Here is a 13376-nt window from a genome sequence, read left to right as displayed (position 1 = left end):
GCACATTTGTTCATTCTTTCCCTCTCAATAATTCAGCACTGAGCATTATGCTTGTGTTGATGGATGCTAAATCTAAGAATTCATCATGAAACTCGAAAGGATCATTGCTCTAAGTGGCACGTGTCTGTGGCCACATGACAGTGGGCAAAAATGACATTTGCCAAATCTTTCTCTATTTTAATAACAATCTTCTGCTTAAAAAAAATGTGCATTGTCTCATAAATCCTACGTCTCAGCCCAAGGAGACGGGGGTGAAAGTTTTTACAAAAGAGAAGAGAGTGGGATCCAGATTGCTGAGGCAACACGGTCTTGTCATGGTAGTATCCATTTCAACTCCACTGACTTCTTCCTTCCTCTTCCGTGGCTGTTCTCCCTCTCTCATTGCTCTCTCTGGGGACTTCCATGCAGGACATCCCCGGATTAGGTGACGACGGTTATGGAACAAAGACTCTGAGTAAGTTCCCAGGAATGGTCACTGTAACTTTTCCTTACTTTTCTTTCCTTTTAAGTTTGGCTTTTGTTCTTTTCTTGAGGGCCTTTCACTCCTAGCATGCACAAGATCTGAGTTTTATTTGTTACCTAGCTGTGAATGCTCCTACAAAGTAATTTTCAACCATTTTGTTCTGCATGTCAGCATTTAAAAGCAAAGTGTGTCAGGCACTGTAGCTTCTGTTGCAGTTCACACCTTCCCTTTCTGACCATGTCCTATGAGCAACATGGTCCTGATGCCAAGCATGGCTCTGCCAGCCACTCCCCCTAGAGAGCAGTAGCCATGTGAATGAAAGGGTGAAGTAAGCGTCCTAGAGCAGCTAAGCAGAAAGGTACTTTGTGTCCTTTCTTCTGCCTTTTCACCAAGAAATATTTACGAGCTTTACCATATTCCACTGTTGCTTTGTACTTTCTGTTAGTAAAGGAGCTATTTTATATTCAAAAGGAACATGCATTCTCAAAAAGTAAATGTTCAGCTATTTGACCTTCCATGAATAATTCTTTGTTTTTAACTTTCATTGATTTATTTTTTTCTGCCTTGTAAGTTTGTACAATAAAGTTTTAGATGATATTAGTATATTTTTCTCTCAGTTGTCTATTAGCTGTATTATGTCAGGTCTTCATTTTCGTAGTTTAGAGTGGAAAATGAAATGCATTAAAGTCTTAAATTACTTAGTTATTTATGCCCTTAGTTTGTGTTTTACTGCACTGAGCAATTAAAAATAATAATTCTGAGTATTAATATACTACAGTAGGATTTTTCTTTCTTTTATACTAACCCCATTGTGTAAGCTCCAGTGAAATAAGAACAGAGTTTTGTGTCTTTTACAACTCTATCACATATTCATTTTTTGTTTATTTTCTTTGAGTTCAAAGCTATGGGCAATATTTTTAAAAGCTGTTCATTTCATTTGTATACAACAGAATAGCACTGAGCTGGACTCTGTTCTCAAGAACTGTTTATATAACCTTGTGTAATGGTACCCTTCATCCTTCAAACTGTTAATCTGGTTTTTCTTTTAGAGTATGTATACCCAGAAAACAAAATCTGATCAAGAGTAACTACTGATCACCTTAAAGATGAAAACTTTATCTAGATTGAGTCTCTTTATGGAATATACCATGAAGTTTTTCTTGAACTAGTGGTTGACACTCGATTAGTGATTTCAGCATTATCTGGATAACATCAAGTACCACCAGAGAGAGCTTCTAAATTTTCAACTGGGAAAAGGAATAAAGCATTCTATTATATTGTTAACAAAGGAAAATCACTAAAAGTAGTTGCTATTGGAACATCAAAAATATAAGAGATGACCTCTTAAATCCAAAGTTTACAATGTTTGTTTACTCTTTAAAATTATACAGATTCCCTTAGGTAAAGTTATTTGCCAATTAATACTATTATAAGCCAGAATTTGGACTTTAGCTGGAATATGTTTTCAATTTCTCATTATCTACAACAGAAGAGCTCTGTTATAGAGCTCCTTGATGCTAAGAGAGATTGTTCCCTAAGACATGGGTTTGAATTTCTCCGATAATGTAGCATCATTGTAAATTATTTTAAAAGCAAAAATCTAACATAAAGGGAAAAAGCCCCTATCATCTCCTCATCGAGGTACTTTAAGATAATCATGTAGATGAAGATGCGCTATTGTTGGGTGTTTACCTTGACTACCTTTTCCCTGTTTGATCCACATCTGTCCCACCACCCCTTTGGACTAGCAGAACATCTGCCTGAGTTAGCCAGGCCATTCTGGTCATAGGCTAACCAGAGAACTGCTCTGTGTATGTAAGTCATGCTTTAGTTTTCATTAGGGTCATGTTCTAAAGCGAACACATTTAATTGATTAATTAAATTGTGGGGCTCCATTCAAATGTATATGGAAGTCAAGCCATCATGTTGTACAATTTTAATATGTCACGATTTTTTATCTGTCAGTTATACCTCAGTACAGCTAAAAAATTAAAATAATCCATCAGGTGACAAGAATCTATAGTATGAAATAGATTTTAAAATAATATTTTGCTGTTTGAGAAGAACATATATTCTTTTCATTTTTCTAAAAGTGTACAACATTGTCACTTTTTAAAAATCTTAAAGCTATTCCATATGAGCTTCAGAAATGAAATAGTCACATATTCTTCACTTAATTAACCTGATGTACAAAGAAGTTGATAAATGGATGGATTTACCTTCTGTACCTTAATAAATAGTACAGATAAAAGGAAATGGTTTTGGAAGCAAAACCTCTAAATGTAGCACATAACCAATCTATTTCTGTTATGCTAACTAAACTATGTTCTTATGTAAAAACAATTTGAAATACTACTGTACAAGCACGTCTTTAAACATGAATTAAAAACATATTTTGTGGCAGGACCTGTGCTTGACATCAGATTTCTCTCCTACTCCAGAAACCAACAGCTTCCAAGCAAGAACCATAAGATATAAATAAGGAAACACCGACCTGATTCAAAAAGCATTTTTCAGTGACTCATGTCTTCCTCCAGATTTCCTACTCACTCCCAGAAGAAGGAAAGCTCTCCAAAATCCCTTTTCATCCTGAGAATTAACTTAGAAAACATTTAAATAGAAGTAGAATTCAATGGATTCCAGGGACCAGTTAGCAATTTCAAATGCAATATTGCTGATAAAAACCTAATGGCCAAAATAGAAAAACAAAAAAGTCTGCAAAAAAAAGAGTCTACATACTAGAAGCTCCTAACATCCTGTCAAAACATACTGGCTTTTGCAGGACTACTCTAGAAAAGCAAATCAATATATGATCCATTTGGGTCAAAATATTTATAGAATGAAGAGGGCTCAAATGAGCAACACACTTTTTTTTGTAATTAAAGGTACTTTCCTGTTTGCTCAAAAGAAGACAGAGCGATCAAGGAGTAGCTTCCTGTTAAACGAAGATAAAGTTTTCATCTTCTTTATCTTACCTGAATTTCCTGAATGTGATCTCTTCTGCGGCCTTTACTTGCCTTTCGCTCACATTTCTAGTAGCCTTGCATGAGTGTATTCCTTTAAGTTCTGGCTGCTCTCTGATGGCTTGGTATCTCTTTTAATTTGCTGTGCTGTTCTTGCAGAACATGTCTCTTCTAATGCCAGCGATAGCGAAAGTAGCTACCGTAAGTTACTGCTTTGGTTGCGGTTCCTTTCTTTGCAATTGCCTCACTGCCTGTGGTGGTCATTTCAAATGTTGCTGTTGTTTTCAATGCTGCCCTTTATCATCTTCATCCAAAGCAAATGGCTTGAAATGAAATCATCGTGTGATACCCAAGGATGCAAAAGACGTGAGGCTAGCCCTTAAATGATTTGTGGAAACCTTGTTGGTCTTGCTAACAAACAGTTCCATCCTCGGTGGCTATGACCCTGGGATGCCGTTCTCCCAGAAACGGTGGATTTTGACATTCTGTCACCCCAAATTATTTCAAGTCTCTGCCTGCCAGGGATTGAGAAATCATTAAGGTTTTGTTTTTCTTCTCATTTTACCTTTTCTTTTCCATTTCTGGCTCCTGAATACAAGATATATCTTTATTAATTACAGTGTTCCTTTGAAATTGAGCATGAATCTTTTATATCTCTTCTCTCCTTGACTAATATTTTGAGGTAAATACTATGATTTATTTAATTTTGTATTTTTGATGGTTGGGAAGTGATTAAAATGTTTCATCCTCTAATGTTGAAGGAACTCACATTAGTTTTAAGGTGAACAACTCTTGGATCAGAAAACTTAACTGAAAAGGTAGGTACCTACTTAAAAATATTTCTGATCTTGGTTTTGTCACCTCAAGCCATTTGCTTAGTGTATTAAAATATTCACCAACCACCAAGCACATTCTTTTGATCTGTTCTCGTGGTTTCTTACCACTACTTATATTGGTTTGGTGACTACTGTAGGTACATATTATTACTGGGATCCTTGCAATATCTTTAATATTTATTTGTGTTCCTTATATAAATGGGTTACTCAAAAAGCAGTTACCAAGAATATTAGAAAACTGAAGGTCCAAAACACATCATCCACAGTTTGCAAGAGAGAAATTGGTTGGGTTCTTTTCCCCTCTTGAATGCTGTATTAATTTAAAATTAGAATAGCTCATATTTGTTTCTGGTCTTGTTTTTCCATTACAACCTGGTACTTCTCAAAACTGTGTTTATTTTGAGGTAGAGTGACAAATAGTGTTCTTGGAATATGACAAATTTGGAGTATTCAAATTGGATTTTGAGAAAAACTGGTGAATCAGATTGGTGGCAACTAGAAAAAAAGGACAAAGAGGAAAAATGGCAAATGGAGGTGGGGGCCAGAGAGGAAGAGGAAACATACCACAGAGTGACATGGAAAATAGATATTAATGAGATATTTTCATTAATCAAATATTAAAACCACCTAATTTTCTTCCCCAACAGAATAACAGGCGTCATCAATGAAAGTAATCAAAATATTCTTATTCTCAACATGACCCATATTTAGATTCTTTTTACTCAAAAATTCATTATTAGCCCAACTTGGGGAAACCTTTGCCTTCTACCCCTCTTCATTTTATTTTAAAACAAAGAAAGCAGGCCATGAAGAAGTGACCATAGATTTGTCTTTCTGACTCCTGAGGTGCTTCAATTTATTACCAAAAAATATATAACTGTTTGTTGGATTTCATGAAGACCAATGGTCCTAGTTTCTTTGCTGTCTGGTTTTCCTTTTTCAAGTGTGCTTCCAGTAGACACAGGTACAGAAAGAGGAAACATCAGACATCATACCTCATTCTTGCAAGCCTTTCTGAGGAAAGCTCACACAAGAACTCTCTTCCTTAGGAAATCATTTTTAAAGTATTTAGAGGCACCTCTTTTCTCTTTCAGAGGAGGAAATATTTTCCCAGAATCAGTAAGTTATAAAAATTGAGCCAAGGCCTTCATTTGCTTAACAACCTGTCTACCAGTAATGCTCCAAGATGACATCAATAATAATTTCCATGCTTAAGTAGCAGGTACACATAAATGTCTATCGTGTGAATAAAGGAAACACTTGCAATCAGCTTGAATTATCTATGAGAAGAGTTGGAACTGGACTCTAATATTACTAGAGCAAACATGGTCTATTGGTTTGGGTCTCATCTAAGGTTACAAAAGATCGGACATGCAGATCACTTTCTTTACGAATAAACAAAAGCTTTCTCATAGCTTAGAGGGTAAAAAAAAAAGCTTATAGTTCTTTCTCCAGGAAGGAAATATGGGAAAATACATAAAATATAAATCCAGCAATAAAATATACATCTAGCATCACCTACATGTCACCCTCTCTTCATAAGAACCATGAAACCAAATATGAATCCCAGTCAGCTCTGGAACTCAGCACACCTTCAGAAGGAGAAAGAGAACAATAAATAAAAGAGGCGCAAAGTTTGGCAATTTCTAGTCTAAAACTCTGGCCTAAGAATAGTGGAAACTTCAACAGTGATTTCAAAGAGGAAGTGGCCTTTGAGCTAAGCTTTGAAAAAAATGAGGCACTTGTCAGCCAAACAAGGTAAAGAAAAAACTTTCAAGGAAGCAAAGTGGCATGACCAAAAGCTCAGAGGCTTGAGGCAAACATGGCTTCCAGAAACTGCCATTTTTGCAATGAAAATAAGCACAATTTTCTATTTAATTCCTGACCTTTTTAGTAATTAAGACAAATCTTTTACTTTGTAAATTGCACTATAAATACAAAAAAAAAGTATTCTTTTTACTGATATCCAAGTGTTGTATTTTACATTTAGAACCATTCCATGTCCATCTCTGGAGACTAAATGCCTAAGAAAATAAATGGTCAGTAGTTAGAAACAAAGCTGAACCAGTATCAAAACTTCAGAGTGTACTGTTCACACCACAGCGTGAATTTACATGTTGTGCCAATCTTACTAGAATGTCTCATATATTTCCTGAGATACACACACACTCCCCCCACCTCACACACACACACACACACACACACACACACACACATTTACATATACAAATTTCAGTTTCTAATAATCAGTTCAGATTTTTGCAGCATGATATTGTTCAACTATATTAGCACTAACTACAATATAGTTAATTTTAGTACACACCTGTTGAACTATGTACAATGTCGCCTTAAAACTATCTTAATTATGACTAATTCCAGATTTCAGCCAGTCAACAAAGTAGTAAAGTGCAAGCTTATATTTGTGATATTTTTGTCTCATGCCTTTCAGTTTCCCTTGTGTTGGGAGACAATAAAGACTAAGTACATATAAATGGAGACCTTACAAGCCTCTGCAACTAAACATTTGCCTTCCTCAAAGCTCAATAAAGCTCTTTGTGTCATAGTGGATGGGGGAGCTGATGATCATCCTTCCAGCACATTGGTGCTCACCAATCAGTTAAGTGGGATTTCTAAAACAAGGATTTTGAAGAAATGGTCTGAGTATGAAATTGAGGTACTGAGGTGAGGAGACCCAAGACTTTCCCACTGGAATCAGTCAAAATGGTGCCCATATTCTCCTCATGTATCACTCCTGTCAACTTTGACCCTCACATTTCCTCTGGTTCTTTAACCTTTGCAAAACATTAATTTACTATATTAGTTCTCTCATTTGATTTCTGCAACAACTATGAGATATATAGTTTACAGTTAAGGAAGATAAAACTAAGAGGCTATATAGTTCTCTGCAAGGCCAACCAACCAAGACATTTTAATTCTGAATCCCACACATTTTCACTTTTCTTATAATCCAAGTCTTTTCATATTTACCAAGGGCATGTCAACCATTGCTACCAACAACTATCAAATTAATACAAGCAGCATTAAATAGTATTATCTATGAACTAAACCTGATTCTAATGACTCCCATGTATATTAACTGATTTAATTTTCTGAACATCCAATGGAGACACTGAAACACTCGTTCACTGTGTGATCTTGAAGAACTCACTCACCATCTTTGAATCCCAATTCTTCTATGTAGGATGAATAGATTGGGTTAGAACAGAGATGACAAATTTCAATCAATATTACAACTCTGACCACTTCACAATAGCTGCCTTAAAAAGTTGCACTGAAAAATACTGAGGCCACGTTGAGGCTCAACAATAGAAGCAATGATAGATTTGTGATGCTTGTCAAGGGCATGGATGGGGCATAGCAACATGTGCTACATACGTACTGTAAATCACATAAACTCCAAACCCTTTTTAGCACTAACAGTCCATGGCTCTGAGAATCTAATTTATTTTTAATAATGATCAAATGCAGGCACTTTAAATTTATAACATTAAGTACATTGCCTCTAGTCTTCCTTCTTCTCTCTGCTAGTTTCCAAAATTTCTCTATTGTCAGGGTATGTGAGTTTTATCCCAAATTCCTCCATTGTGACCTGCTTCTAGTTTAACCCCCATCTGTCTTGTGGAGACTGTGACAGAGGCCTCCGTGAGTCTCTGCACCTGCAGATGTCCACACAGCGCTGTGCTGCCTGCCCACTTTCAGCCCCGCAGCTTCCAAAACAAAACCAAGTAATAGTTCGATGAAAACATCAGCTGTTGTTTCTAAGTGCCAACACCTCTGAGCAAAAAATAGAAAAACTACTAAGGATGACTTTTATGGAGATAACAGCAGCATTTTTTTAGTTGGTATTTATAGATAGAGCACTTTCTAGCCTCAGGGTGACTAATCTGGGGCTGGCTCTGATGTCGGCCCCCCATCCCGTACTTGTTTGTCAGGCTTGCTCCCTCTATATCCGAGCCTCCCCCACCAGAGAATGCCACATCACTTGCCTTTTTGAGACAGTGCAATATATTCAACAAAGAATCAAATAAGATGTGCTTTTAAATCTTGACTTCACTACTTAGTGAGGAATCAGGCCTCATTAACATCTCTAAACCTCTGCTTCTTCGTCTGTAAAATGAGGATCATCAGAAGCCCTTTCTCAAAAGAAATGACTGCGAAAAATAGAAGGCAATGGATGTGCAAGCCCTTTATCACCCGTAAAGTGCCATGCGACTATGATTACCTCCTTCACTGCTGTGATTTTACCCTCCCCCCTTAGTCTTCTCATTACCCATAGAGCTTTCCGTTCCTGACCATGAAAGTGAAAATTGATTTAAGAAGCTGAGTTCACAGCTATTATGCAATACCAGCTTCTGTAGCTTCCCTGCGGGCTCCCTGACATGCTACTCATTATCACAGGTTCTGTAGAACTGGGATGAGCCTAGACGTAGGGCTGTCGCTGCTATCTACCGGTCTGACTGCTCTGAAAAAGAACCAGTGCTTTTTGCAAGTTAATGAGTAAGCCAAAAAGTGATGGATAAAGAACAACAGAACTCTAACAAAGCTAATCAAAGCTACGTTGCTTTGTTCTCTAAATTATAAACATCCTGACATCAAATACCTTGTCCAAGGTTTGCCTGTGGACCGTCCCATTGCAATGACTTGCGAGGCCATTGGAAAGTGATTCCTGCTTCCCGCGGCATGTCTTGCTCTAGGGAAAACCACACTTTCCAAAATGAAAGCATATAGACAGAAACACAAAGCTGAACTTATCTTTGGCATCACCACTCATCCTGTTCCCCACTAGTAATATCGGAATGCAGTTTCTGAACTTTTGTGACCTTTCAGACCTTAGAAAGCTATGGCTTAGCAATCAATCACCTCTTATTGCGTGTTTGTTATTTGGAGTGGGGGAGAGAAAGGCGCAGATCCTAAGCTTCAATAATTTATGAAAAGGGAATCATTTTCTCCTGAATTAAAGTGTAACTGTTACTCCTCATATACCAAACCCTCTGCCCATGTAGGAAAATCCCCGGAACATTTTGGGGCAGCCATGAGCAGAAGCCATTTGGAAGCATCAAGACCCTTTCCCCTGTGCCTTAAGGTAGCAGCTTGTAGGTAGCGGCTTGGCCTAGCAATGCCATCTGGAGTAGGTGCTGTTCAAGTGTGAGGGCACCTGGAGCCAACTGTCATGTTTGCAAAAGTAAGACATCCCTACCCCAGTTACCCAATCTCCAGGGAAGACATCTCGACTTCATAAATTTATTCATATGCTGCTTAATTTCCCCAAATCAGTTGTTATGAAAACTGTCAATAACATTAACTCCTTTTATATCACTTTCCCTGATGCTGTGTTATTGCGGGAGGAAGCCCCAGACTATGTATGTGTTTCAAGACTGATGAATGAGGACATCTCTCCATCAAGCAATGAGATTCGTCACCCCTTGGTTTCAGGAAAAACTATGTCATCTTACAGTCCTATAGAGAACAACAGATAAAAAGTGATTTTCAACAGCTCTAAACTATTTCCCCCACCGAAGGATAGTCAGCCCTGGGCTTAATGCAAATAAGAGTGGGCCCTTCTGGGTCTTCAACCAAATCAGGTTAATATCACATTCAAACCTATTCATCAACTGGGTAAGACAGATGATTAAAAAAAATAATTGCCTAAAACCAATTTACTTTTCATGGTTTTATGTTGGCTTGAATCAGAAGGCTTGCATGAAGTGCCACTGAAGGGGCTTTCACTACATGTTGAACACATTTCCTTTCTTAGTTTCTTTCCAAAGTTTCCAGGCTAGATTCAGCAGAAATTAAAATCAGTGATTTAGATCCTACTCCATTTTTTTTATGTCCGTGGATTGATTCAGCATTTTCCTGATGAATTAGCATTAGGGTAAAATCCTCTGTGTCCTCTAGTATTTACTGATGAAATTTCTTCTGCACTGTAAATAAAACAAGTAGACACTTTCAGGCAATGTGCTTCTTTGAGCAATAAAAGCTGAAATAAAAGGTCCAGAAACTCTGACAAAGTAACAGCAAACTATTGGATGCACCCTCCCCTTGAACTAAATGATTTCGTTTTAAGTAATAACGCTCAGAGCAAAGGTCATGGTGCCCTGTTTCTGTGTGTAAGACAGAAGGCAGCCTCCTGGGTTACTGCCCTGCTCAACTGCAGGTAGACAGCCGCAGTCATTACTTAGAGTTATGGCTACCTGTGTCCTGACACTACAATAGAACTAAGGAGTTTTATGAGGATGAAGGGACTTGGGGACTAGTTAAAGGGAAAAGAGCAAGGGAAATTAACCCAGAACTGTGGCTGTTTGCTGGGTCTGAGAGCAGGGCTTGTAGCTGTGGTGTATGACTGGTTGTTAGTCCACTGTAATTTTCCTTTCTTCTCTCCTCAGGAGGGCAAGAAGACTTCATTCTTTCTTATGAGCCTGTCACCAGGCAGGAAAGTAAGTTTCTGAGCACACTCTGTCCTGTTCCTGATTTCCAGGCCATTGCAGGTGACGTCATTACAGGAGGGAGCAATGAAAGACTAAGGAAAATAAACTGCTTACTACTCAGCTGTTCCAGACCAGTACCTTGCTCTCTCTTTGATTCTCTCACCCTGTGTCTTCCCAGCTGGGCTTGGGCAGTGATAGTCCCCAGGAGATGGAGCAGCTCCCCAAGGAGTTGTGCTCAGTAAGAAGGAGCACATCTAAGTCACCTAAAGGCCCCACCTAAGGATAAATGGATAAAATCCCCCAGATTTTAAAATCCCCCAGACTGAAGTCAGCTGAGTACCAGGAAGGGCTTTCTAGCAGACCTGTGCTAAGATGCAAACCATCCATGAGCTATTTCCATTTCTGGAAGCATTGATACAGAGTGTAATGCCTATTGAGAGGGATAGTGCTGAAAATATTTAAGCATCGGAAAAAGAGTTGTGCCCAATGAACTTTAGAGTTCCTTCTAACCCCAGGATACAAAGAAAATGGGAAAATCCTAGCAGAGTATGGAGAATATTTGGAGCTGAGGGAAATTATATAAATAGTCAGTACCATTAACAATTCATTTTTAAAGTCATTGTCTAAACAATGGCCAAATAGCTGCTTTGGGAGCTTTTTTTCTCCCACTCAGTTGACTAAATTCAGTAGTTGTTTTGACGTTGTGTGGGCATAAGCCAAGAGTAAGCAAAACTCCCCTCCAAATGTTTCTTTTTGTTGACAGACACTACAGTTGTTTTTCCCTGTTAGTAAATTCCATGAAGTAGGCACAGACACCACACTGGGTGTTAAATATCAATTCCCCCGTGCCGGGCTGGATGGGCAATTTGATCCAGGAAGTCATGCCCTCAGCAGTTCTGCCTGTTTTGCCATTTCACCTACAGAATGACCCTTCCAGGACAGTTGTTCGGTCACTTCCAAGTCTTTCCCTCATCTGCTTCTTCCTTTCCCTCTCTCAGTAACCTATACCCGACCAGTGATTATCCTGGGCCCCATGAAGGATCGGATCAACGATGACTTGATATCTGAATTCCCTGACAAATTTGGTTCGTGTGTGCCTCGTAAGTATCTTTTCTCTTTTCTCTGGAAAATAAAGGGGAGAGGGGCTAACTCCTTTTGAGATGATAGGATGTAATTCTGTTCCTCCAGTACTGTAGCTTTTGCTTCGGAGAGCATTGGCAGCCTGTTATCTGAATATCTTATTTAATTCTCACTGCCTAACATGTATGCTGTCATGTATTATTTCCTGTCCCGTGACTATAATAATCTCCAAACTGATCGTGGTCCCCTCAAAGGCAGGATGAATTCTTTCTTTGTAACTCTGCTAAACATGTCAAATAGCATAGGATTTATGGTAAGCAAGAGTATCATCTTACAGATGGATTGATTTGCCACTGAAGCATCCTTTCTCATAGAGTGGGAGAGACCTAACACAAAACTACATATTCAAATTATTTCAGAATTACATAGAGCCGTATATTAATGCCAAAACAGAATAACCTTTCCTGTGTTTTCTAACAGATAGGGAAGGATGATGTCTAGAAGTTACACAAAGCTTTAATTTACCCTCTAGACCATTTCAGATAGAATCTGCTTTCGTGTCGTTATGGACAATTGTCTCCCCCTCCTTCTGAGTGTAACCCCATATGATTCCATCTCCTCTACCTCCCCACACCCTGCTAATCTTTCCCCCACTCACCCACTTCCACCTCTACTCCTACAAGGTCACATAAAATGCATAGTGGTGTGCTGCATATAGAGACAGACCCTCCAGGAAATTTTAATTCATTTTAGATGACAAGCTCTTAAATTCGATCCCAAAAGTATTTCTTTCTCATGCCACATTTTTTGAGCTTTATTCTTCAAGGTGTTTCTTACCTATCAGTGCTGCATGTCAAATGGGAAAAAATAAGAAAGCAGGAATTGCAGGACATGAGCATAAGAAACAAGGGTGATTGCCCTGGCTCCTGGAACTATCCCTAGCAGAGGCTCCGGGAAGGGATCCTGCCTTAGCACAGACACATCCTAACAGGGCTGCCCATGGAAACAGCCCAGTCAGCATCAGTCCATTCAGCGCAGCTTCTGGTTTTCTCCTGCACTTTTAAAAGAAAAAAGCCTGACAGTCCTAACGCTCTGTCTCTACTTCCCCTTTACCTTGCACACTTTCCTCTTCCCTTTATTGAAATTAATAGACTAATTTATGATGAGCAATACATGTCCATTGTTACAACTTAAAAAACATTATAAAGTTAGACAAAATAAAAATATACAGAATCCCACACAATACCCAAAGATGACATCACTTAATGTATTCATAGACGCCACCGGCAGCTTTTTAACCATGTCAGAGACCTCTCCCAAGGCCTTGTGGACCAAATGGAAACAACAGTTTCCTGAATTTCAATCTGTTCTTTCTTTCTATGCACACACTTTGTCCTATGACACATAGAGAGGTGTTTTGTCCTTAACATTTAAAATGATGTATAAATATTTTAGATGATTATTAGCCATTCTTCATTTATAAGTATTTTCATCTTTTCTCTTTTTGCCATCATGAATTATAATTAAAATACAACTGTAATTATGTTATAATTATTAAAATGTGTAAGTTAATATAATGAACATC

General features: G+C 38.2%; 1 protein-coding gene and 1 long non-coding RNA gene across 9 annotated transcripts in view; one reads left to right on the top strand and one right to left on the bottom strand.

The window, feature by feature from the left end:
- Positions 1 to 13376, top strand: part of LOC119255682 (disks large homolog 2) — an 811058-nt gene that overhangs the window by 777679 nt on the left and 20003 nt on the right. For all 8 annotated transcript variants that reach the window (XM_054699571.1, XM_054699570.1, XM_054699569.1 and 5 more), the window contains 2 exons: positions 10670 to 10720; positions 11710 to 11811. In XM_054699571.1, coding sequence (XP_054555546.1) covers positions 10670 to 10720; positions 11710 to 11811 — 153 coding nt within the window. The remainder of the gene's footprint in view (positions 1 to 10669; positions 10721 to 11709; positions 11812 to 13376) is intronic.
- The window catches only part of LOC119255683 (uncharacterized), a 39869-nt gene continuing 36444 nt past the window's right edge, over positions 9952 to 13376 (bottom strand). Inside the window, exon 3 of the long non-coding RNA XR_005127516.1 lies at positions 9952 to 10207. This is a non-coding gene — a long non-coding RNA (uncharacterized LOC119255683). The remainder of the gene's footprint in view (positions 10208 to 13376) is intronic.

Source organism: Talpa occidentalis, unplaced genomic scaffold (genome assembly GCF_014898055.3).
Source record: "Talpa occidentalis isolate TD23 unplaced genomic scaffold, MPIMG_talOcc4v2.1 talOcc4.3, whole genome shotgun sequence".
Classification (NCBI taxonomy): Eukaryota; Metazoa; Chordata; class Mammalia; order Eulipotyphla; family Talpidae; genus Talpa; species Talpa occidentalis.
Note: the sequence above shows the minus strand (reverse complement) of the source record. Positions and strands in the feature narration are given on the sequence as shown.